The 27,025-nt window shown below is 35.0% G+C and overlaps 3 protein-coding genes across 3 annotated transcripts; 2 read left to right on the plus strand and 1 right to left on the minus strand.

Moving 5' to 3' along the window:
* The first annotated feature begins 3,754 nt into the window (after positions 1-3,754).
* Positions 3,755-8,656, plus strand: LOC148842841 (cytochrome b-c1 complex subunit 7-2, mitochondrial-like). The gene is made up of 4 exons (XM_088959583.1): positions 3,755-3,898; positions 3,976-4,133; positions 5,195-5,242; positions 8,266-8,656. Exons 1-4 carry the CDS (start codon positions 3,802-3,804, stop codon positions 8,332-8,334), a joined length of 372 nt encoding a protein of 123 aa, XP_088815709.1. The 5' UTR covers positions 3,755-3,801; the 3' UTR covers positions 8,335-8,656.
* Positions 8,657-11,611: 2,955 nt separating this feature from the next.
* Positions 11,612-12,028, plus strand: LOC148842842 (uncharacterized). The gene has a single exon (XM_088957911.1). It carries the CDS (start codon positions 11,612-11,614, stop codon positions 12,026-12,028), a length of 417 nt encoding a protein of 138 aa, XP_088814037.1.
* Positions 12,029-16,186: 4,158 nt separating this feature from the next.
* Positions 16,187-21,077, minus strand: LOC148842843 (SH3/FCH domain protein). Its single transcript, XM_088959584.1, has 4 exons — positions 20,828-21,077; positions 20,614-20,696; positions 20,350-20,440; positions 16,187-16,412 (listed from the first exon to the last, which is right to left on the minus strand). Exons 1-4 carry the CDS (start codon positions 20,854-20,856, stop codon positions 16,382-16,384), a joined length of 234 nt encoding a protein of 77 aa, XP_088815710.1. The 5' UTR covers positions 20,857-21,077; the 3' UTR covers positions 16,187-16,381.
* Positions 21,078-27,025: the final 5,948 nt, after the last annotated feature.

Here is a 27,025-nt window from a genome sequence, read left to right on the forward strand (position 1 = left end):
TTTGTGGGGATTCAAATCCCCAAAATTTTTTTAGATAATAGTAGTTTTTTGAAAAATAAATTTACTTAAAATAAATAAAAATTTTAAATTATAAGTAATGTTTCAAATATATTTTAATATATATAATATAAATATCATTTAAATATATATAAATATATAATCGGGGTCGGGGCAGGGAGGGGACCTCAATCCCCATCCCCGACCCCAACCTGATCGGAGATTTCTATTAATCCCCGTCTCTATTCCCTCCCTACCAAAACAATCCCTGTCTCCGACCCCATCGGGTTGGAGAAGTCAGGTCTCTATCAGGAATGGAGAAAATTGCCATTCCTAGCATGTATCCCTCTTAATCAATAAGGGATGTGCCCAAACCACTCCCCCAAGTATAGCTGAAACATTTTAGAGTGAAAAAGATTTCAGTCGCATTCATCATGAAATAAATGGAGCCATCATGTCAATTCCATAGTATGTGTCGAAAGAAATAATATGAAACTATTAATTGTTTAAGAAACTATTAATATGAAACTACGGGCAGGGAGCCTGTAGTTTTGCTTGAGATACTTTTAATATGCTGCTTTGAAGAAATTACTAAAAACAAGTTTCACATATTTTGGCTGAACCACCGTACATTTGGGCTTTATAGATTTTTTATCGAATATTGCATATACGCAAAAGCTGCCACCTGAAAGCCTTTAGGACTGAAGTGAATTTATACATTGGTGCCCCACATTTACATCTCACTCAGTGTGTATTAGGAACATCTCAGTGTGCCCCACATTTACATGTTCTTAATATATGGTTGGCATGTTTCTATGGGGTGCGTTATGCAAATTCTTCAACTGAAGTTCAGTGGCTTCTGGTTTTTCGAGGTGGATCCTACACGGGTAGCCTTTAAGCTATGTTTGGAAAAGAACCTGAATCAGCTGTCAGCCAGTCATTTTTTGGGTTGCCCGCCTCAACCTCTTTAGATAACTTATCTAGAGTGCCTCAAAACAGTTAAATAAGCTTAGTTGAATGTTCAACTCGGCTATCCTAAAAGGGCATTCAATAAAATCTGCCTGTTAAAGTAGTTTTGATGTCAAAGTGCCTAGTTAGACACTTTTAGTTTGAGGCCTGGTCCTGTTTTTCTAAATTTTTGAAGTATTTCTCAGTATTCCAGTTGATTGATTTTATCATCTTTTTGGTTCAACTAGTAAATGTCCACATGCATTGCATGTGGCAATTTCCAAAGATAATGATACTAAAATTTAAATGCTCTTATTAGAGCTTGTGTTTCAAAGATAAGTGATTGAATCCCCTTTAAGAGCTTTGTCCAAATTATATGGGATCAGCTATATGAATCCCCTTTCATCATCCAATTATATGGTTATCATGCGTCACCTAAGTCTTTCTTGATTTATCCTTGGCTTTTTTAGCCCTTCAAGATTAAATTGAACACCTTTTTCAAGAGATTTATATGTGGTTTTACATGCAAATGACCAAATCATCTCAATATACTTTCTCTCAAATTTCTCCTTTTGAGCTACTCTAGGTTCCTTCATATGCCAGGTACCAATCAAGTGACATTCATTAAAATTTCTTAGTGGGGTACGATTAGTTAAAATTCTTTTGGTATCATACCTTCTAGCATCATAGATATAAAGAATATATATAATATTAAAGACATGCTCAAATTTTTTATAAGTTTTATAATTTTTTATATTTTGTATTTTCATTATTTATTTTATGATGTTACAAGTTAACTTATTCAATTGGGAGGGAAATGCAATTGCAATTAACATGGTTTTATCTTATGGTCAAATCAACTTGTCAAATGGGTAAATCCATCACCTAACAATGATTTCTAGTTCATTTACAACCAAATCACTTACTTGCAAAGGACCATTTACTTGGTTTTCATCATGGTGGCCTAATTTAACCATTTAACTTAGTTAGTGGAATCACAAATTAGACATCAATTTTTCTAATTCTTATATTCAAGTTCTATTAGTAATAAAACAATTCTTATTTATCACATGTAGTTTTTAATATGTCAAATATATAATATTAGACATTTGCCTTATTTTTTATTTTTTCATATTTTTTGTATTTCTTTATTTTTATTTTTTAATCATGAAGCCATGGTTTAACCAATTTGACTCAAATGGTTGAACCATTAATCTGCCATCTAGATAGAATATGGTTTTAACTTTGTTTGATTTTAAATTTTATATTCTATTTTCATCATTGATAAATACTTCATATTTTTCATATTTATTTGTTGGGTTGCTATTGTATGGCCCAGGTTTTTGCATACTCCATTTGGGTACTTCTATTGTATAAGCTTCCTTTTCTTTCTTTTTTTTTTATAAAGTTTTAGTTTACAAAAAAACATATCATACTTATGTTTAATATGAAAATATATAAAAATAGTGATGTATCCAAAATTTTCTACAAATTTTCTTTGCTTTTTGTTCTTTTATATATTTATCTATTTTTAATTTTTATTATTTAATTATGGCATTTTGGATTGATCCATTTGGCCCACATGGTTGAACTACTTACCCACCACCTAGATGAAAAAATGGTTTCATTTCGATGTTGTTTTTAAAAATATAGGTTTTTATGTTATGGAAATCATTATTTATAGACTTAATTAATAGAATTTAAAAATAAAAAACAAAAAAACCTTAAATATAGTATTCAGTGATAGAGAATAGTTTTTTTTTTTTGTAAACAATAGAGAATAGGAGTTAATACCTTAAATATGAGATTTAATGTGAGGGAATTGAATAAAATGAATAGTACTATTGAAATTACATTTTTGCCCACAAAATGAAAATTGTCCAAATTCCAAATGAAGGGTATTTTAGCCAAAAAAAAAGAAATCAATAGGATTTAATACCTTAGATATAGGATTTAATGAGAGGGAATTAAATGAACTGAATAGTGGTATTGAAATTATATTTTTTTACCCCTCAAAATAAAGAATGTCTAAATTCAAAATGAGGGGTATTTTAGTCAAGTAAAATCCCAGAAATCTCAAGCTTTATTCGTGCTTTTTATATTAGTATAGATATAGATATCCGGGTCAAATTTTAAATGAATTTATTGTAAATATATTTTCTTTTCTTTTCATCAGAATCTATATTGAATATGGATCCCTATGTTGTAAGCGAAAGGGAAAAAGAAACTAGATTATACATTGTTTAATGTGCTGGGCTTTATCTTTAGTTTCTTCTTGTTTGCCAATTTTTCATTTGCACTGGTACAAATGTATAAGAGGTGTAAATCAGTAAATTGCAAAATTTGATTAAATTTTAGTTCAGATTTTATTTTGTTTTTCCATAACCGCAAACAAACGATAAAAAGTAGAACTTCAACAGAATTAAAGCAAACTTTGGATTCAATTCATTTATTTTATACTACTTTTACACCAGAGTAAATGAAATTGCACTGCAGGTCCGCAAGCAAATGGCAAATAAAGCCTTATGGTCTGGGTGCGGCTAAAAGGGCAATAGACTTTGGCTGGGCCCAGACTTAATTAACAAGTTCCATGGCCTACGTTTAGCTTGAACTGACCTAAAAGCCCGGCCCATAGACCCTCTGGATCGGCCACCGCGGATTTCTTCATGTGAATTGTGGAGGACTGGATGATCATCAAAATTGTTATGGTCCACAAATCAAACGGCTCTAATCGACAATGGTCATAAAACGGGGTAAGCCGTGAGGGAATGATTAATTCATTTAATCGTTATTTGGCTGTGAAAGTTGTAAGAGGAACCGCGCGAGAGAGAGAGAGTTGCAGAGAAGTTCGTAGCCATGGCTTCGTCCATGTTTCAATCCTTCTTAAATCCATCGAAGAACTGGTTCGCTGCTCAGCATATGAAAGCCCTCTCCAAACGCCTCAGGAAATACGGTTAGGGTTTCTTCTTCTTCCGGTTAATGTTCCTTATTATGTCTTCTGGATTTGATTGAGTTGATTTCTTTATGCAGGGCTTCGGTATGATGACCTCTACGATCCGATGTACGATTTGGACATAAAGGAAGCACTGGCTCGCCTTCCTCGTGAGATCGTTGACGCAAGGATTCAGCGTCTCAAGCGCGCCATGGATCTTTCCATGAAACACGAGTACCTTCCCGAAGATTTACAGGTTCTTTTTTTTTTTTTCCTTTTGTGCCAATTTTCTCTTTCCTCACTTTGTTCTTGATATTCTATTGTTTGTATTTTGATTTCCTTTTCTGTAATCTTTCATTTAGACCGTTCTGGAGAATCCCTTTTGTTCATTGTTCCACTGGACTTTTTACTGGCATCGTTGCAAGTTGAGAATCAGAAAATTGGGGGAAGGGTGGGGCATGGATGCAGTATACTCATTATTGTAACCGTAAATTCTAGGTGTCTACTTGTAGACGTGATATGAACGAATTGGAAATTTATATGCTTTCACAGGTTAATAGCTGTAGAGCAGTTATTATCTATCGTTTTATAAATGTCACTAGCATTGAGTTTTTTCTTCCTGTCATGCTTATATCAAGCCTATGCTTTGCATCTCGCTTGCTACTTAGGACAATTGATTCCCAATAAGAAGAAGAGAATTTCCTCTTCAAAGCTTTGTAATGTAGGAACAAGGCATCCGTATGTTGCAGTGGATCATACAAATATATATATATATATATATATATATATATATATATATATATATATATATATCACAATACTAAATATAACTATATAATACATCCACTAAAATGAGAAAATATGTATCTGATTGTTAATGCATTTCATACACCCGATGCTCTGAACATGCTAATCAAAGGCATCCCTTCATGTATGTACAGGTAACTTCATATAACACTAAATATAGGTAAAATCTGGAACTGATTTATTTGAAATGCAATTCTATATTCAGATGTGGTTTTGTCTTAGTGATTCCTGTGATGAAATCAACTTAATTGGCTTAAGGTGTAATGATGCAGGTTAGTTAATATTAGATTTTGAGCATTCTAGGAGGTTCCAATTGCAATAAAGTCACAGAGTGAATCTCTAGCAGCATGTTTGTCTATTTTTTATTGCTCATTTTATTTCCTGCTGTACTAAAAGAAACCAAAAAAAAAAATTGAGCAAATATTCTTAATTAGATACAATTACTTAGTATGTGTTATTAATTGCTAGTATGTGTTCTCTTATGTAATAAGATTTTCTACATTATTGCAGGCAATGCAGACACCATTTAGGAGCTATCTTCAGGACATGTTAACTCTAGTAAGTGGTCCTAACTAAATGCATTAACTTTTTTTTTTTTGAGCTAAAAGGTAACAAATTTCATTAAAAGAGGAAGTGTATATGAGAGAATGTACAATGGAAGCACTAAAACACACTTAAACACTACATAGGCTTAACTCTATCCTCTATCGCTATATAAGAAATCCCTATGAGATCCTGCTTTGGCCAGGCTGTCTGCTACAGAACTTAACTGTCAGCTAAATGCGTTAACTTTTGAATGGTTGCATTTTACCTTTGAGGTGTATGCGTTATTAATTGTTATATTTGTTATGTGATTTATCATATTTGGTTGTGGAGGTATATTTGTAATGTTATGCCATGTTCCTTTCCTTGATAAAAATAATATAACTTGTTATGTTATTTGTGGAAGTTTCTAGTCAATCATTTACCAACTTATGATTGATGGAGATCAAGGTGGGTAAGGTTCATCTTTTTTGCATTTGAGTGTGAGACCATGTTATTTTTCTCATTTATTTTATTTTTGTTTATTCATTGGATGAGAACATGTTATGTTTATTCTTTAGAGGAAAATATGTTTCCTTCGTTCACAGAGATGTAATGGGAGTAGATAAAGTGGTAAACTCTACTTTGTTTCAGGTTTCCTTTTACTTGAGGATATCTGTGCATGTTCTAAATTCAATAGGGATTTCTTTCCCCTATAGTATTCATTACATATGTTCTTTCTTACTTTTCAAAAGAAGGAAAACTCTTAGTAGGTTTCAGTCATGGCATGGAATCATTTTCTTGGGGGGTAACTTCTTCAAATAGGGGTGATCACCACTACCTTCAAGTGCTTGTTCTAATTATTTTCTTTTATTTAACCAATATATTTTTCACAATTTTGTTGGGCCCAGTGATTTAAAAGGCATGCCTCAGGTGCGCCTAGGCACACAGGCGAGGCGCATTTTAGGGTAGGCGATGCAGAACTTTCAAAAGGGGTGCACCTAGGCGTGTGCTTGATGTGCCTTTCACCTTGGCCTAACGACTAGGCTGGGGGCGAACCGGAGCTCCGAGAACCCCCAGGTGAGGTGCATTTTAGGGTAGGTGACGCAGCACTTTCAAAAGGGGTGCACCTAGGCGTGTGCTTGATGTACCTTGCACCTTGGCCTAATGGCTAGGCTGGGGGCGAACTGGAGCTCTGAGAACCCCCTATTTGCCAATGTTATTCATTCATTCATCTTAGTAAAATATCTTCTTAAAAGGCAATTAAAATTATAAAATCATTATTTTTTGTGTGAGAATTAAGAATTTAAGCCCCTAATATGGACTTGTAGAATCAAGAATGTAATATGTTTTACATCACATTAGCTACTTGAAGTATTGCAATTGAGGAAAAAAAGTGATTGTGGGCTTTACATGCTTGGAAATGTTTTATACATTTGATTTTATTTTTAAATTTTCATTTGAATATGCTTTACATGTTAAGTTTATGTATTTTAATTTTAGATAATAGGTTTTTTTAAACCATTGATTTTAACATTTAAGTTTATATTTCTTATTAATATTATGTTTAATGTTTTTTATTTTTTGCATTTTTTTGAATATTTCTGACATTTTTTATTTTTAGCAATTTTTTTTGTATTTTTGCACCTTGCTTCAAAAAGATTGTGATGAGTTCGGTAAACTATTACTAACAAGATTAGCTAACCATTGAAGAACTGCTTGCCTCTTAGTGTCTCAAAGGACCACCTCTTTATTCTATGAAGGTTTTGGGATCTATTAATAATTCCAGCATTCTACTGATCTTTCGCTGATAAAAAAAAAAAAAAAAAACATTCTACTGATCTTTTTGTGTTGAAATCTTTTTTTTTCTGTTTTTTTTATGGAAAATGTAATGTATAAGAGTATATTTAAAAGTACTTATAAAAAAGATAATATTTGAGAAGTGTGAAAACCCTTGTACACAAAGGGCTGTACAATGGGTCTGTATAAAGTGTATACTCTGTATACATAGGTTATATGAATAAAATATCCCAACCCAAAAAAACAAAAAAAGAACTGCTATACCGTAGCACTTTAAATAGCCTGTGGTAACCAGCCATGAACAAAAAGTGCTTTCGACTCTGCTATGCTTTATCTTTTTATGAAAGTTCATATGGCACCAGAAAAGATCCTATTTATTCCCATATGACTGCCGTTCATATGTGGATTTTCATATGGCAAGAGAAAGCTATTTTCTTTGGCAGTAGTCATAACTACTTTATCTTTTCAATAAAAAGCCACCAATTTGTCATTGCATCAACTAAGGAAGCCAAAATTCATACTTGACTGCATTGGTAGCACTGCTCACTCTAAAAGGGTTATGCAGGTTAGCTTCTTTCTAGCTGTTCACTGTCCACTTCTTGAGATTGTCTCTTCCCTTTTCTGCTTGATAGTGGGTATGGTTTGTAGTTTGTTTCGCCAGTGATTGGAACTACAATTCCAAGGGTGCTTGATTCAAAAAAGAGGGTATGAGTTCCTCATGATCACGTCCATGATTAGTGACTGACATCTTTCTTCTTTTTCCTAGTTTCTATTCAATTTATCCAATTGTAAAGTCCTTGTTTGTTTCTCTGAATTCATATTAATTTGTGAGCATCTCAGGTCTGGAAGGATATGATTGCCCACACAAACAGTGAAGGAGAATTTTCTTCTCCTGCAGTGTTTAAACAAGTGCACGATAAATAACTTCACTCCAAATTTCACCTTGAAAAAATAAAAAATTCATACTTTTGTCACTTTTATTTGTTCACTTTCTTTCCTAGTTTTTAGCTCTACATGTGAATTACATGGTATTCCTGTTTGGTTTGTCTGGAGGTTGAATGTGCACCTTCTAATTAGATGCTCTCAATTACCTGCACTGAATATTTGAGAATGGATTGTGTTCACTTTAATCCTTTTTCCATGCAAATACAGAGATCATCCTTTCAAACAGGTTGATCTCTGTAGGGTAAACCTAAACTATCAGCACAAAATCTGTAAAACAGCTATTGTGATCAATGTTGGGTTATATTTTTATGCAGGTAAAGAAGGAAAGAGCAGAGAGGGAGGCATTGGGAGCATTACCTCTTTATCAACGCACCATTCCCTGATTATATTGTTGCACCGGTCCTGGATCTTGTTCATCATGTTTTCTGATAGATTCTTTAGTGGTGGACCGTGATAACTGAGACGTTTGGTATCTATTCGTCTCAGAAAATGGTATCGTATTTTGTTGACGAATTTCTTTTGGCATCGTTGGGTATGGTTCGATCATCATTTTTGCCATATCTAAGCAAGTGGTTTACTTGCTAACAAGTAATAATCCCTGTCCAAAACTGGATGAATTTCTGTTATTGAACTAACTTGAGTAGTCGTGTTTATTGCACATTGCACTGATTTGGAAAATGAAGGGTAGTTGTGTGGACTTGTTCATTTGGCCAGCCGTTTTATGCTTGATCACTGTATTTGCCATCCCCATTTGGCATGACTGCATGAGAGAGTTTTAACTTTCGGATTCAATAATTTGAGCTAAATTATGGTTATAATAAGAGATTTGGCGTGATATCATCCTTATTTCTCTCTATGAGGATGATATATTTGGAGAAATAAAAACGATATTTCTGAAGAGTTGGGACTATACCATTAAGCATTTATTGGTGTTTAGGAAATAAGAGTTTATTTTTTAAGCCCAAATTTTCAGTTTTTCTTAAGTGTTTACATAATAAACACCTTTTCCATTTTTTCTTCCAAAGCTGTCCTCATTTAATTTTTATAATTTCAATAATGCCCTTTAAATGTAAAAACAAATGGTTTTGGCCATCGACTTTCATTCATGTTCATTGTGAGTGGTTTGGTCTTCTTCATCTTCCCTTTGGACAAACTGCGGGTATCGTTCCAGTGGCAGAGATCTATTACCAACAGTGATCTACTAGCGGCAAAAATTGTTCCAGGTTGGAAGATCTGGGTTTCATATCTAAGTTACTGTTGATCATCTCTTACCTTGAGATGAAAAACAGAGTAGTGGCAAGAACCTCTCTCCTTTAGGTCTTTCTCTATTCCCTCACATTGCTCACCCTTTCCTCTCCCACCTCTTCCCTTCCACTTTCCTCTCCATCAATTGGTTCCCCGTTCATCTTCCCTATCTATAAGAGCGGAAGAATTGCATGAGGTTGCTGTTCTCACATGAAGACAAGCATCCCAAGATCGAGGGACTGGAATCTCCCGTCACAGAAAACGAGTTCAGGTCCATATATGCAATACAGGTGAAATGGTCAAAGACAAGCATCCCAACTCTGATGTCCCGTTCTTTTTTTTTTTTTTTTTTCCCTTACTGTGGTCTCTAGCAAGAATTTTGTTCGACATTTTTAAGAAATTGATCGTTACCTGGTTTTAATAATTAATGCTTTTCTAATTGGAATATTACAGTGAGGCGTCGCTGTTTAATCATTTACTTTTGTTCTCCATATTGAGACTCAAGTTTGCTTTGAATGAAATGGTCAAAGGGTCTTAAACCAGATAGTAATCCACTTCTTGCAGCTGTTCTATTAATCCACTCAAATTTGATTGTTTTTCCTGGAAGTTAAATGTCCTATTTCAGAGGGCAGGGCAGAGAGAGAGAGAGAGAGAGCCCACCAATCACCCACATAAGTTTGAAAAACTGAAGGTATATTTTGAAAATTTGAAAGAAAATAGAGGACAAAAGAGTCAAAAATGCTTATTGGAGAAAAAGGCCATCAAACAGCAAATATGAAATAAGTATTTATTCTTTAAAATAAGCATTTAAAATGAGTGCCAAATACAAATAAGTGTTTCTTCAAATAAGCAATTGTTTCTGAGCACTTATTTTTAACATAAACATTCCTAAGCATGGCCATAATTTGGAAGAAGTTTTGTTGAAGAGTTTGGATTTCCTACCCACCACAACTCTACCCACACCTACACATCACAGCTACACATGGGGAACATCTTCTCCTCTTACATGTGGATGTTCTCAATGCATGGAGGTAGTGTTTTGTGGATAGGCGTGAGTAGAATTCTAGTGGGCAGGAGATCCAGAGTCAAAATACAAGAGGTCTGTCCCCATGAGGCATCTGGATCTGCTACCTACAAACAACACTAGACGTTACGTAAGACATACCACAATTTTCTGTAATCAGTTCCTAACATATGAAGATTTTCAAAGAAGTCCATATTCTACTGAGAAGAGATAGCAGATCCGGACTTGTTTTGTATGTACCTGCAAAGAAAAGCAGCCTAAGTCAGAATTGTAGAGTTGTTCACCTCTTCCTTCAATCTCTATTTTATTGGGTTCTACTTCTACATTGCAAATGGCGGCTTCCGTTTTTCTTTTATTCTTTTTTTCTTTGGATATATACAGGAAGTATCTCAAGAAAAAAACCCAGGAAAAATGTAGTTTAGTTCTTAAGAAGAAGAGGTGGACGACATATTCGCAAAACTTTTTCATTCGCGATACAGTCAACAGCTCGGTCTCCATCCCTGTGAATATGATTGTAGAGGGATTACTTTGGCTGCTGGGCTTGGGCCTTTCAACCGAATCCATTCAAATTTTGGTAAAAGCTCAATCTGACCCGCCCAAGTCATGAGAATGGATTAGCTCAATTTGAAAATTGCAATTCTGATAGTTTTAAAGCATTTGACAAAACAGCGAAAGAAATAGAAAAATGATAGCAAAGAAAACGTGCGATTTGGACTTAGGACCCGACTAATATAATATCTCCTTCAAGGCTTCCAGGCTTCCACAGTTCCACCCGGTTTATTTCAGTTTGGATTCTTCATGAGTTTAATTTAATCAATGATCCTAAAAAATAATATTTAATCATGATAATGCACTTCACGCTCTATTATTTCCTTAAAAGACAAATTCCGGCATAATCGGGTATGGATCAAATATAAATTTTCCAAACCCGACCCCATCAAATGATCAGAACTATTCGGATACGTGCGAACACGGACAAACTACCATGAATAACACAAAACTCTAAACTTTATAAAAATGAAAAAAACGGTGGATTTGACCTTGAATCCGATTCTTAATAGGTCTTGAAATACGTGGATCTGAATTATCCAACTATCTTCAGGTCCAAAATTTATGATCAAATCATATATAACCAGAGCCGCGTAGATTGTACACCCAAGCAATCGGATACCCGTTTACATCGGTTACAGGCCAACCTGACGACAGGAATCCGCAATAGACGGTGAAGGAACGGCTCCAAAATTGTAAAACCACGTCGGATGCGCTCTCTTCATTGTTCAAACCGCTGTTTCAACGGTCTTATCCGTTTCTCCCTTCCCTCGTCTTTAAATTTGCAATTAACTCTTCCCCCCTTCCTTTGCCGTAACTCATTCTCTCTCTCTCTCTCTCAGATGGCTACCACTTTCCTGTCTTTTCAACCTGCCGGAATCCAAGCATGCGCTTCCTCCGGTCGCCGTAAACCCGATTCATGTAGTCGGAAAGCATCCTCTTCCAATTCGTTGACCCCATTCTTCGTCTGCTCCTCTCATCCCGACCATGCTGAAGATAACAGTAGCAACAACGACAGCTCCGACGCCTCTACCAAGGAAACGAACGAATCTGAAACTCATTACAAAGCGGCGAAAGCCAGATCTCGATTCCCACCGGGTTGCTTCACGGAAGAGAAGGCGAGGCAGCTTCGGATGAAGACGATGAAGAATGCAAACTTCCACGACATCATGTACCATTCGGCGATCGCGTCCCGACTCGCTTCGGATCCCCCGAATCGCGCCAATGAGGAAGGATCCCCGGACTCCAACGAGGGTTAAGGATTATTTATTTCCCTGTCCCTCTAAAACTGTGACTATACTTGACGAAGTTCGAAATGAATATCCGTTAGTTTTGTGGCTGTGTATGGTTTGATAGAAAATAATCTGAAATTCCTTAACAATTTTTCCTCTTATTTTCTATGAAACCAAACATAGCCTTAGTTTTTTACCTGTTTTTCTGTTCTTGGCTTCCTTTTTTTTTTTTTTTTCAAAATCAAATGGAGCGATGATGCTGGATTTTGTACAAATTAAACTAAAGGGTTCAATCATTACGATGTATATAATATGATTTTCTAAAACAAAGTTGTATATAATATGATATTGATGCATGGAATTATTATGGGTTTGATGAGAAAACTGCTCTTACTTGAGTCATTAATTAATTAATCAACTGTGGAATCTATGATTTTCCGCACCAACCTCAGCCCGGCCCAAGTTGGTGGGAGGGCCAAGCCAGACCCCTAATAATCGCACTGTTTGGCATCAATATTGTTTTATGAGAAAACAATACCACATCGGTGTCATGTTAGAAAAAGTGGTGCTTCAAAAAACAGCATTTTATTTAGTATCATTTAAAAAAAAATATTGCTCCCGACTACATCTTGAAAATCAAAAAAATATGGTCTGAAAAAGCATTAAATTTAATGTTTTCTTAGAAAACAGCCCATTGCTGCCGGCAGTGCAATGGTGTGGCATTAATGTGTTGCTGCCGGCAGTGCAATGGTGTGGCATTAATGTGTCATAGGGTGTTGGATAATGTAAACCAATGCTGAAAACAGTTATACAGCACTGATACCAAACAAAATCAAGTGTTGTTTTCTCAAAAAACAACTTACATAACAGCATCGATGTCAAACAAAAAAATGAGCCATTTTCTGAGAAAACAACCCTCATGCATACAGTACTGTTTTCTCAAAAAACATTTCTGAAGCAATGGCATCGATGCCAAACACCTACAATAGGTGCTCAGCACAATCCCTAGTGGATCTATCATTTTGAAAATCAACACGAGGACAAATTTCTTGCCACCAAAATCATTTTCCAACGCCATTGTTTTAAAACTTGCATTGGCACCATAATACTTAAACAAGCAATCCCAAGCAGAACAAAGGAGATAAATTATTGTGGAAAAGAACTTTCCTCAGCAAAAACCTCAATCATCTGGTGGATTTTTCAAATGGATGCGCATCTACAAGACAAATATCCCTCACTCATAAATACAAGCTTTTCACAAGGTAATTGTTAGAAGTAGGTTTATGGACCAAAGAAAAGCAAAAGTGGAGGACCTCTGTCTTTTGTGTTCCTCGTGAAGAGAGTTAACCATCTCTTCTTCAAATGTGTCTCATTTGGCATTAATCTAAGCATCAAACGATAGAAGCAAAATCTCTTTGGCAGTTTTGCCATAATAATGCGTCTCTTTGGGATGTAAGAAATGATAAATTTTAATTAATACTCTGTAATTTGGCGTTAGTGCCATTTTGGTTTCTGAATTTTAAAATATGATAATCCAGTAGCCGAACTTTCAAAATGTGCTAATTCAGTACCTACAGTTAATCAACCGTTAAGTGGCATTTGAAAAAAACACAAATGCCCTTTGGGTGCCATCTAATTTTTTTTTTATCAACCATCCAAACATTGATAAAAAATGAACAGCCTCAAATCTTGCCTCTTCTATTCAAAAATGTTGGGGTCACTAGAATGCCCATTGAACCGTGACCCAAATTTCAAAATTTCACAACATATTGGACCATATTAACTGATACGTATCATTCCGATACAAGTCTGATACATGGAACGCATTGAAATTATCTATAGCGTTCTTTTTCGTATGTATAGATCTGTATCAGACTATTTTGGGCCCTGTATCGGACTGTTTCGAGTTTATATCGGCCGATATGGTTTCGAAAATACAGCCTGATACAAGTCCCCTTCTCTCTCATTAATTTCATTAAATTATATTTATGACCGAATTACCTCTCATTAATTTTATATTTACTCCTATATTTAAGTGCAATTTCTCTCTCATTAATTAGTTAATTACTCTTATAATTAATGCATAATTTTAATTTTGAATTTCAATTTTAGCACCTAATTGGAATTCTCTTCTCATTTGTTTCATTAATTAATAACCCTCTTTCTCATTAAATTCGTTTTGTCAATATAAAACTAAATACTTAGCAATAACAAGATTCAAACACTAGCCATTAGGCTTTAACAACTAGAGGTTCACCACTAAGCCACACCCATTTGCTTGCTATAGGTTTATGAATTTTTATTGTTACTTAAATTTTCTCTTTTTCTTAGTGTATGATTATTAATAAATGTTAGAATTAATTATTAAAATTTATGTATTAATAAATATTAAGATAAATTGTATTGATTATTTTAAAACTAATGTATATCAATATACATTTTAGTTTTTTTTTTTTGTTTTTTCACATTTTAGTTATTCCATCATTTGTCAATAATTATTAAGTGTGTCCCGGTATCTCAAATTTTATATAGACCATTAAATTACAGTTTTTTACTTTTAAATAACATATTTACAATCACATAAAACTTGTAACAATCGTTATTAATATATTTTTTTAGATTTGAGTTTTTTAGCATATTTATGCATATCTTGATTTTTCGTCCGTATCCATATGTATCCAAAGCGTATCCCGATACATCTCTTAAAATTATCTTTCCAATACACCTTACGTTTCCAATACCTTAAACCTTGACATGACCCCAACTTTTTTGAATAGAAGAGGCAAAGATTTAGGACTATTCATTTTTTGTCAACATTTGGATGATTGATAAAGAAAATTAGATGATAATTGAAAGACATTTGTGTTTTTTCGAGTGCCACTTAACAACTGGCTAACGGTAAGTACTAAATTAACACATTTTGAAAATTCGGATAATAAACTGTCATGTTTTAAAGTTCAGGGACCAAAGTGGCACTAGGCCCAGAGAAACGGTACTATTGTCCAAAACCCAAATGATATCCTTATTTTCAGCTCCAAGGAGTAGGTTATAACAACAGGAATTTAATGCAGATGCCACATTCATTCAAGACAACCTGGCATGTTTATATGTTGATGGACTTTATGATCCAGAAACTCAAAGAGCAGGAGTGAATTATATTTATTTAATGCTCAAAATTTCCGCCTTTCAGCTGCGAGCAAGGTCTGAAATATTGCCAACAGTTAGATACGGAACCATGGGCAATGAACACAGGTTTACAAGCAGTTGTTGAGTGCGGTATTAAAAGATTAATCATATTTTCTGATGCAAAAGAAGAGGTTTTGAAGCTTCAAGACAGGAAAGCAGAATGATAATGGTCTCAACCAGGCTTCATAGACAATATTTTGCATCTTTTCACATGTTTTCACTCTGTAAGCATCACATATATACCCAGAACCAACAATCATATGACCCCCATTTGGTTAAAAGGACTTCTTTGTATCTACTGCTAATTCCCTCCAGCAATAAAGTTTTGTTTTGCTCTAAATTAAAAAACATCTTACAACAATCCAACCTCATTTATTGATTCTAGCCCAAACAGGAGACAACTTATGGACAACAGTATACCCAAAGACCTTAATTTCAATTTCTTTCTTGTAAGAGGGGAACTTTTGTCTCTCAGTTGTGACAGTTTGTTGTTAATAAAGGGATCGCCATTAATAGCCACAGCTTGTGAATGGTTGTTAACGCCACTCCGTAATAACTTTGTAAACCAGGCTGTGAAAACCCCAGATCAGTGAGTTTAAACCTTCACACTGAGCATAGGATAATCGATCAAGTGTGGGATTCTAAATCTAAATTTAAGTGTGCATGAAGGTGAGGTGTAATAATATAACTGTTAACAGAAGTAGGCAGTAACAGAAACAGGCAATAACAGTACGCAATAGTGGTAAGCAACAGTTTCAACTCTCAACTGAACTCTCAAGTCGACCTTCTCTAATTCTTTCTTGTAATAAGGGAAAAAAAATTATCGATCACCCTTTTCCAATGCCCGCCGTGGGTTCTGTTTGAGGGTACAAAATAGTATCAGATATGCACTGGTTTCCCATTCTGCAGTAGTAACAGACTGAACTACTTTCCCAGACTTTCAGGGGGATGGCTGCATATGCATTTTAATACTTCACCAATAAAGAGAACATGTATGAATTGGTCAAAGTAGATTTTGGTCTTTTTTTTCTTTTTATTTGGAAAATGTAATACAAAACACAGCTTAATTCTCATGAAGGAATGAAAAGAATGCTTATCCAAGTCTGTCACAAGCAATTCTTGAACATTTATCTCTTCAAACAAAAACCAAAACCAATAAGCTTTGAAACAATGCGTCTCTCAACCTCTGCAATTTCACTTGCTCTCAATATCGTACAAGTCAGTTCTGGAATAATTTAAGGAAATGCTTATCTGGATAGAAAGAGAAGAATATTTACAAACCTCCAGTGAACCAGAAGAATTCATCAAAAATACTTTGTAGTGTAAATTCCAATCTCAGAGATAAACTCCTATGATATACAAATTTACCATTTTATTCAAATTGAAACTAAGGAAAAATTAGTCTGGCTTGAGCTTAGTTTTTAGTGTTGCATGGACTCTCCCAAATGAAATACCCGTGTCGGACATGTCTGCCAGACACTCCATGGATGTTAAGAGACATTTCTTATATAACATGTTCCCTTCTCTCATTGCATAATTGGCATAAATTACAACTAACATTCCATAAAAATATTATTAAGTCATCATCATCATTCATGCCTTATCCCAACCATATGGGGTTGGCTACATGAATCCTGTTTTTCCAATCTGTTCTATTTAAAGCCATACCCACTGTTAAATTATTAGTGCCTAAATCCATTTGTACTACTTCTACCCATGTCCTTTTTGGTCTACCCCTAGCTCTTCTAGCCCCTACAACTTGTAACAAATCACTTATTCTAACTGTTTCTGTTGGTGGTCTTCTAAGCATGTGACCAAACCATCTTAAGTTCTTACAGATGATTTCACTTGTAATCCTATCCTTCCTAGTTTTTCCACTCATCCATCTTACCATTTACATTTCTGCCAACACTCTTCTCCATGCAACATAAGCTGGCCTTACAACTGTTTTATAGAATTTACCTTTTAATCTAAGTGCCATCCGCCTATCACATAAAAGTTCAGATGCACTCCTCCATTTTGCCCATCCTGCTCTAATTCTATGGGTAATATAATGTTAAGTAATGAAGATAAACTTTTATTTTTTGATCAGGTGAGGAAGATAAACTACTTTTATTTTTATTTTTTAAAAAGGTGAACTACTTTAACAGTTTATACTTTTCTATAGATGTGTCTGCAAGTCCTTGTCTATTCATCTTGGGGAGTCAGACACCTAGATAAGAATGAGATTTTCATTCCCGTGTCCCTGTCCATGTGTCACTGGTTACAAAAGTAAACAATTAAGGGAAAGGAAACCAGCTAAATTTCAAATACCATCAGAGCAGATTTCTACCAATTGATTGATGAATAGAGATGAAGTTAGCCACAGCCCCCACCCAACAGAAAAAGTAAAAAACAGAGAGGGGATTACACATCCTACCATTCAATGGCTCCATGATCTTCTTTCATGCTTCATAACACTGGGAATCTCAAATTGTAAGACTTGAAGTGGTTTAGGAACTTCGAGATTGAAGTGTAAAAAAAAAGATGGAAGTTGGACTTCAAGGCAGGGCAGGTTGCAACAGAAGGGTAACAATGAATAATGACTTACCAATCTCAACCTAATATCCTTTTCAGGCCACAATTTTTCACTTCAATCTGACACCAAGACTCTAATTCTAGTTTTAAAAAGTTCTCACATTTTATAAACATACCAAAGATATCAATGGAATCTTGAGAACCATCCATGAGATGATCCTAAAGTCTAAAGTGAAAAGTGACCAAAAGCCACAGATGACCACCTAGAGCTCCATTAAGCACATCCAATACTTGCTTAAAATAAGAACATGTTCAAAAAGATCGCAATGCCTAATTCTGCAAGAAGCGGAATCTGAAGCTACAAATCTAAATTTTGATGACTTGCATTCCACAATGGAAATGACGCAAAAAGTTGAATCCAGAGACTCATAGAATTGCCCCTTCAATTCCACCAACAATTCTAATTCTGCCTGATCTAAATACAGACAAGGGACTCGATGGAAGGGATATTAGAATCCAAAAATGATCAGAAATATTTCATACAAAAATCTTCTTCTGCTAACTCCACTAAAGAGACTCTAAACCTTTAATAGTCTCTATGTTCACATTGATTCTCAATACAAACTAATCCACACAAAAGAGAGAGAGTCGCATTCCTCTCAGTAGGCCTAAATACCACTTGAATAAAACGGGCACTAGAATGACCATTACAACTAGACACCCCATTTCAAGTTCTTTATAGTTCACTGACAAGATTAAAAATTTGTTGCAATAGTCCCTTGTTAATGCGTCATAAACTCAACTGAAATCAACAAAACCTCATCTGAACTATATGGAGTTGGCATGGCCAAATAAATTTTGCTTCACCATTCCACTCTATCTATAAAATTTAAGTGCAACTTGGGATCCATTTGGGAAGAGTGTAAGTACAAATGTGTTCAGTTCAAATACAAATGCAGCCTGTGTATGACACGTGTGATGATGCACAATTCGGTCGGTCCTAGCTGCCGGTGACCTTGCCTCTGACGAAGTTGGAGGTGCCTGAAACAAGGAATAAAAATGGAAACTTCCGGGGAGGAACCCGGTTAGAACACTCCGAAGCTCAAGTTAGTGCTCTTGAGAAGGCAAGGGAAATGAAGGGCTTCAAGACCAGAAAGCACAAAATATCACATACCTCCTTCTTCGGGAGATGGGGGCCTTTTATAATCACCCTGTGCACTCACTCCCATACCTCTGCCAGATCGGGCATCATCACCTCCGCCAGATCGGGTGTCATAATCTCTGCCAAATGCCATTTCGGGTGTCATAACCGCCACTGTCAGTTGCCAGTTCGGGTGTCATAACCTCCACTGTCCTTGTCAAGGCCGTCTCTGCCACGTCTGAGATGGCGGTGGCAGGTGGCAGTTGGAGGGCGGCTGTTATGTGTCGGACCCCTAATCAGTCAGGCGTGCCGCCTCCGTGTACGGGCTTCCTGGACGTCAGGTAGGGTTGTTTAGTCAAGTGACTTGGAGCCGAAGTGGTGTGCGAGGTGAAGTCTTGAGTTCGGATAGAAGTGTAGCCCAAACTGCCCCGGGGTGGGTCAGCTCGGGTTTTTGCCCTTTGCGTTCCTTGTAAGGCTCAGAACCTCTAAGGGAGAGCTCGGGTTGTGGGCCCGCTGCCGTGTCGAGCTAGCGCTTCTGCCAGGTCACTCTCGGTTGCTTCCACGTGTCGCATGGCCAAGGGGTCGGGCCAAATCTCCCTCCATCAACGTGCATATTTGTATTTGCACATTCCACTTTCTCAAAGAACCATTCAACCTAAAAGCTTAAGCTATTAGGTGAGGTCCTTGAATAGGTTGATATTCTCTAACACGCCCCTTCACACGAAAGCTCATTGGGCTTGAAGTGTGAACAATTACAGGCTCACCCATACCTTGTACTAAAACTTAATTAATTATAATGGGGGTAATGAGGATCGAACACTAGACCACTACTTGGTCAAAGTTGTTCTGATACCATCTCAAAGAACCATTCAACCAAAAAGCTTAAGCTATTAGGTGAAGTCCTTGAATAGGTTGATATTCTCTAACACACTCATCTGAAACGGAGCCTCGGTTGTTGCTCACATGGCTTCTATGGTCAACTTATACTGGCACCCTTCCAAACCAACCTCAATCAGGCTTGGTAGTGTCTAAAAAACAAGTTATGAGATAGATATTGGCCATTCATCACAAATGGGACCTCGTGGTTCACATAAACAGAACCAAACATTATTCCTCATACATACACCTAAGGGCAATAAAAGGCTGTGTTTGGTTCGAAAGAAAAGATAGAGAAAAGAAGTAAAAGGTAGGGAAACCCATATAAACCTTGTACAGATTTCCCTACCTCTTCTTTCAAACCAAACACAGCCTAAGGTTATTCTTTTTCTTCAGTTCTTCTTTTCTTTTCTTTTTTTCTTTTTTTTTCCCTTTCTAACAACTCGGCAATTTCATACATCAATGAATCATTAAACAATCTAAATGATTACTACAGAAAATTGATATAAATATGTTACCAATCAACAAAAATACTACAAGATAAAATGTAAAACAATATAGGATGATTCAGATATTTGTGACTATAACAGACTACAGTAAACCACGACAGAGAATAAAAAAAGGATACACCAAATAAAATCCATGAAGAAAACCGCCTGCCAAGACAACGGTGAACAATCGATCCCTCAAAACAGGATTCCTCCGAAGCCCGAGTCTTACTGATAATATAAATGCACCAAAGTAATCCGAAACATCAACGAAAATCAGCGAAAAAAGAAAAAGAATTTGAATTAATTCTGAAAACAAATAACAGGCTGAAAATTTATTCCAAGAAAAAAAAATAACCTTGTAAGAGCTAAACAAAACAAATAAAAAAGAAAAGTAAACTTACTGAGGGGAAGAACAGGGGCATATAAAAGAGGAACCAGAAACTTGAAAGGGGGACCTTTGTTTTGTTTTGTCGCAGCAACCCCTCTTCAATAAAAAAGGATCATATTTAAGCGAATTTTACAGGGAAAAAATGCAACTTCTTATGGAAATCATAGGAATGAATATTAATGGTAGGCAAGAAAAACGATCAAAGGAATAAAACTCGAATAACTCACCCTTTGGAAAGATCGGCTGAGGATGCCATGGTAGTCTTTTAGGCAGATCTATACAAATGCTCTTCAAGAAAGGTAAAGGAAGCTCTTGATGTTGGTTTTAATCTCTCCAGTTTCCGACCTTCAATACAAGGTGAATGGGGATATAGCTTTTGATCGTGGTTCCAGAGTTGCAATATCGAATATGCAATCTTTTGTGCACGTGGTTAAGATTTAAGAAATTCTAGAAATTTAGAGCTCAGTCCACCTCATCGACTATTATTATTTTTTTTGAGTTTTATTTATAGAAAATTCTCGATTAGTAATCGGTATTTTGTGCCTAGTGCCATTTTAGTCTTAAACTTTAAAATGCTATAATTCAATATATGAACTTTCAAAACTTGTCATTCATACCTTGCTTAATCAGCCGTTAAATGTCTTTTAAAAAGACATAAATATCCTTCAAATGTCATCTAATTTTTTTTATCAACCATTCAAGCATTGACAAAAAAATTAATAATCCAAAATCCTTTTTTCTTCTATTCAATAAAATTGAGTTCCAATGCCTGCTAAGACGTGACCCCAACTTTCTTAAATAAAAAAAACAAGGATTTGGAATTGTTAATTTTTTATAACATTTGGGTAATTGATAAAGAAAATTATATGACACTAGAAGGGCATTTGTATTTTTTTATAAATGTCACTTAACGATTAATTAATAGCTGGTTAACGATAAATATTGAATTGACACGTTTTGAAAGTTCGAATGGTATATTATCACATTTTAAAGTTCGGAAACCAAAGTGACATTAGGCCTAAAGTACAAGGTACTAATCGGGAATTTTCCGTTTTATTTATCAATACCTCCATCTATCATTCTTTACCCCCTTGAATTTTGATTCATACCTGGAATGATGTTTACCAAGAAAGTTCCAATTGTACAAATTACAAACTATAGTAAACTTAACGGGGGTGGATTGAACGATAAAAAACCCAAAATCCTTGGCATGGGTCCCAGATTCAGATCTGCTCCAAATATGCTACGTCCCAACAAGCCATTGTAGTCATACATCGAGATCGGATTTGGTTCTCACAAGGTTGTCTTCACATTGTGCTCACATTCTTTTGCAGTTGTGCATCGGGAACATTATTTGTATGTTTTTATTTATGTGAGATATTCCCAATTAAGGGTGAGCATTCGGTTTTTGGGAACATCTCTGTATTTGTATGTTTTTATCTATGGGAGATATTTCCAAATAGGGGTGAGCATTCAGTTTTTTCAGTTCAAAACTGAATAAAAAAATCGAAATTTAAAATTTTCCGATTTAATTATATATAGACCGAACTGAAACAGAAATATGTGAAAACCGAATAAACCCAACCAAAATTTTTTTAGTTATTTCGGATATTTCGGTTAAAACCGAAATTATTTAACCCGAAAGATGCAACGCAGCGCAGGAAAATGCAGGTGGCCAACGACACTCGGCAATGAATCAACGCCATTCGTGTTCGGAGCCTGTAGAGAATGAAGAAGAAGACCAAAGCCTAGAGCCTGAAGGAACTGAGGAAGATGCAGCGTAGCAGCGCTCAACAACGAGTCAACGCCGTTCGTGACTTCGTGTTCGGTGTTCCTACTGGTGTTGGGTGAACTGGTGAAATCTGGCAACCACGGCAGTCAAAGAGACGAACTGAACTGACGTCCGGCAGCCGCGGCAGTCAAAGAAACAAACTGAGGAAGATGCAACCCAGCAGCCGCGACACTTGGCAACGAGTCAACACCATTCAGGACTTTGTGTTCAGTGTTTCTGCTAGTGCTGGGTGAGCCGGTGACATCCGGCAACAGCGACAATCGAAGAGATAAGACTCTGGACTCTGGACTCTGGTTTGGAACTGGAATACAATTAGACGAGAGTCCCGAGATGGCAAGTCGAAAGAGATAGGAATAGAGGGAAAGGAGAAAGGGTCTTCGTCTTTGACAGAGTGACAGTCTGACTCTTAGATGCCCGCATGACAAGAAAGTTTCTTGTCTAAGGCGCTTTGCAATTTGCATATTTTGGAATTTGGCAAATAGCCAAATATGCTTCTTAATTTATTAAATATTAATATAAAATTAAATTATAAATTATAATATTTAACCAGTTTTTTTTTTGTTAACCGATTTATCGACTGATAACCAAAACCGAAATCCGAAATACAAAAAACCAAAAAAAAATTAACCCGACCAAAAAACCGATTAAGCTGAACCAATTAAACCAAAACCGATTTTCATTTTTAATCGAATTATGCTCACCCCTATTCCCAATGACAACTACATGTGGCTATGAGCACCATGCAAGGATGTAAGGACGGTTTTGTGGGGATTGAATATGATTTCCCATACATTCTTATGGTGATGGGATCTGCTCCTCACAAATGGGCATCTTATAGATACATCCACGTGCATTGAAAACATATGATCCCAATGCATGATAAGATATGCGTGTAAAGCACCAGGTGTGAGGAGCAGATCCGATCTCATCTTTACGGGCTGCATGCTTATTGGCACGTTATTGGGACCATTTTGTTATTAGGCAGATCCTGACAAGTTCAGATTTCATTTAGACAAAACGGTTCTTACACCATCCTCACAGTTTTTTGCAGTCGTACAATGGGAATATCTCTGTATTTATATGTTTTTATTTATGGGTTAATATTCCAAATGTATGGCCACGTGGGACTGTGAAGACGTGCGAGGATGAAATCTGATTTAGACCTAAACCCCACTTTGTGTGTAGGGCGAAGATTAAAGATGAGAGCATGGGCTTATAGCTTAAAGCTTGTCATGGGTTGGACATAAATTGTATTCTACCCATTTAATTTTTTTTATTGAAAAGAACAAAGCATCTATTAAGTTGGCGTTTGGGGCCCACTTTGATTTCTCAGAAATTGATGCCACATCAACGATACAAAAGTACCTGATTATTTGGCGTTTGGTGAACCGATTTTTCAAAGGTTGCGTTTGATTTGATGGAATATTTTTGTGGGATGGGATAGCATGGGATGGGATGAGAAGAGAAACTTAACATGGGTGGAAATTTTTTATGTTTCATTGTTTGGTTGCAAAAGGGAAAACCAACCCTAATAACAATTATTAGATAGTTTTGTAATTAATTATTTATCTAATTAATAGTAAGATTTAGTTAATTAATTATTAATTAAGAATTAATATTCCCTTTTTTAATTAATTTGACATTTATTATGAATTAATTAACAATTTATATATTTTATTATTCATTATTTTAATTATTTAAGGTTTTTAATATTTATTTATAAAATAATTATTTATTTACTATTTTGTTGTTGATTGTTAATTAATTATTCATTAAGTAATAATACTTATTATTATTAATTGTTAATTATAAAATTAATAATTAGTTAATTAATTATTAACATTAATCATTATTTTAACTTTTTTAGTTTATATTTTATTTTATGAATACTTATTGCTTAATTAATAATTTTAATTTTTATTGTGAAATACTAATTAATTGTTAAACTATTTTTAATTGATTAATATTTTATTAATTTATTTATTATTTAGTTTAATTAAACTATTTAATCAATATGTAATAAAATAATTAATCGTTTGTGAATAGGCCATGGTTTGAATATTAACTCTTAGAAATACTACAAGGAAGATGTTTTTTTTATTGAATAAGCTCCCCTATCAATTCGCACTTGTGTCCCACCAAAACGGTAGGATATTTCATATTTTCCCTTCCCATCCCACAAAGCAAAGAGAGTCAAATTGATAAGAAAACGATTATTAAAATTGGGCTATAGAAAAATCAACAAATTTGATGATTCATCTTTTCAAGCCGATTCTAATTATTTTTTAATGATGTAGCATTTGACATGCATAGAAGATATAATTCCTACAAACAAAAAAATCACTATTGATAATCACTACTAAACAAACTCATAAGTAATTTATTAGAAATTGGCTGACATGGTAGAAAGGGTACCAAATAAACAATTTCTCTAATTTTTGAGAAATCAATGATCTCACTAAGTTTTGAAAAGTCCCATAGAAGCAATCAGCATCGATCCCAAACATCTCCTAAATCAAAGGAAGGTCATGTACAAGGAAATGGAATGGTGTAAAATAAGGTCCCTATATAGTTGAAAATGAGCCACAACCACATTATAGAACACTCCCTCACATTTTTTACCAACTTATGCAATAAATTTTGTAGTCCACAACCCACATAAGTGGTGTATAGAAAAGCCAAGTCCTAGGCTTCTTTTTTTCTCCTTTTAGGGATTTTCTCTTTTAAAGCCTCAATACAACTGGGAGGGATAATGGTACATTGCAAACACACATTAGACAATGCATAAAAGCTTAGACAAAACTATGGGCCAAAGTGTTATACTGTTATACTCATTACAAATATACTGCAATGAGATCAACCAACCGAAGAGAATATATATACTATATAAAGTAATACTTGCCTTGCAATTCATATAAAAGTTAAATCTAATACCATATATCATATATCGTTAATATTTGCAAATATAACACATGCTCTTATATTAATAGTAGTTAATGAATGTGTTCTATATGTTGAACGATCGGCCCAGCCGACCAAAATAAATAAAAATAAAAAACAGTCAAAACCAGCAAACGGTTCAACCGTTCAGTTTTTCTGGTCCAAATCAACATTTTTAACAAAAATCCGATTTTAGGGAAAATGGAACCCGATCACCTAACCAGTTTCCAGTTTTTCTGGTCTGACCATTCGGTCCAATCTGATTTTGAAAACCACGATATAACCAAATACTTCTAAATAAAGCTTTTGTACTGATTTTGGATAAAGCGGATTAGCTTCTGAATCTTTTGATCCTTACGGGATATCTAAAGCCACCTTATGGGAAGAGAAAATTTCAGAAACAAAGAGGCACAGACCTGTCATCCACAGTGAATGGAAGCCATTTCCACCTTTTTAAAAAGAGAAAAAATTTATTTATTTATTTATTTTGGGAGGGGGTTCAATGGGTCCAAGTTTCTTACTTTTGAGACATTAAAAGTTTCTTCCTTCTGGTCATTGGTATATTAAAGTTTTTAGTATTATTAATGTATTTTTATGTTATATTGAAGTTTTTATAGTATTTTTATACGTATCTTAATTTTTATGTTATATCTCGATATGTATCTTAAAATTGTCTTTTCGATACGTTAAACATATCCGATACTTTGAATCTTGAATCAAGATATGAAGGGGAGTGTTCAGTCATGCCATTTTTAAGCCAACTGCCATTCAGTGCATTCCACAAGTTACACAATTATAATGTAAAAAAAAAGGTATTTTATTTTATTTTCCTAGCAGTACAGTTGTTCATTTTTATTGGATGCTTAACAAAGTCAATAAATGAATTTACGTAGAAGAGAAAATCTTTTCCTTAGAGACTAATATTTTCATGAATTTTTTAAGCCTATATATTTTCGTTACATTCTAAGCTTATTTTAAATCTAAAATCCATTTAGAATGGGAATCAAAATCATAATCAGCTGGAATGCATTCTTATTCCCAGAGGAGAAAGGAATCCCTTAAATGGATAAATGAAAATTAAATTCTAATTTGTCCAATCAAACGATTGAAATCAGAATCAGGATGGACCATTCGGATTCCCATTCCAATTCCGGTTCTAAACCCTATTTCAATGAATCAAACACACCTTAGTTTATCAATAGTATCGAATATTCCTAAATCCATGGTTAAGATTTGATCCAAATTCCATTATAAAGGAATCGAATTTGAATCCAGTATATCCGATTCAAATTTGGTCGTCAGCGTTCAACAGTGTAGGTTCGCCGGCTCTTGCATTGCAATTTGCAAATTGTCTTTCCACAGTTTCCACAACCACACGACACACAGAGAAATTCCGAGCGATAACGACACGTGTCGGTAAAAAAATACTTCGAAACTTCATGCAAAAAGCAACCGAGTTCCCGTTCGACAGTTTCCTGCAAAGAAAACATGTTCACGGACCCAACATTTAAACGAGACGGGATCTGTTACTCACAAAATGGACACCTCACATTCACATCACCGTGCATTGATAATATTTCCCGTAAATAATACCTAATATTCACAGAAGATGTTCCCAATACATGGTTGGATGTACGTGTGAGGCGGAGTTATCTATATTATTAACGTTTTCAATTACCAACGTTAGCCGCAA

Source organism: Nelumbo lutea, chromosome 8 (assembly GCF_056320005.1).
Source record: "Nelumbo lutea isolate HS-2025 chromosome 8, American lotus-T2T, whole genome shotgun sequence".
NCBI lineage: Eukaryota > Viridiplantae > Streptophyta > Magnoliopsida > Proteales > Nelumbonaceae > Nelumbo > Nelumbo lutea.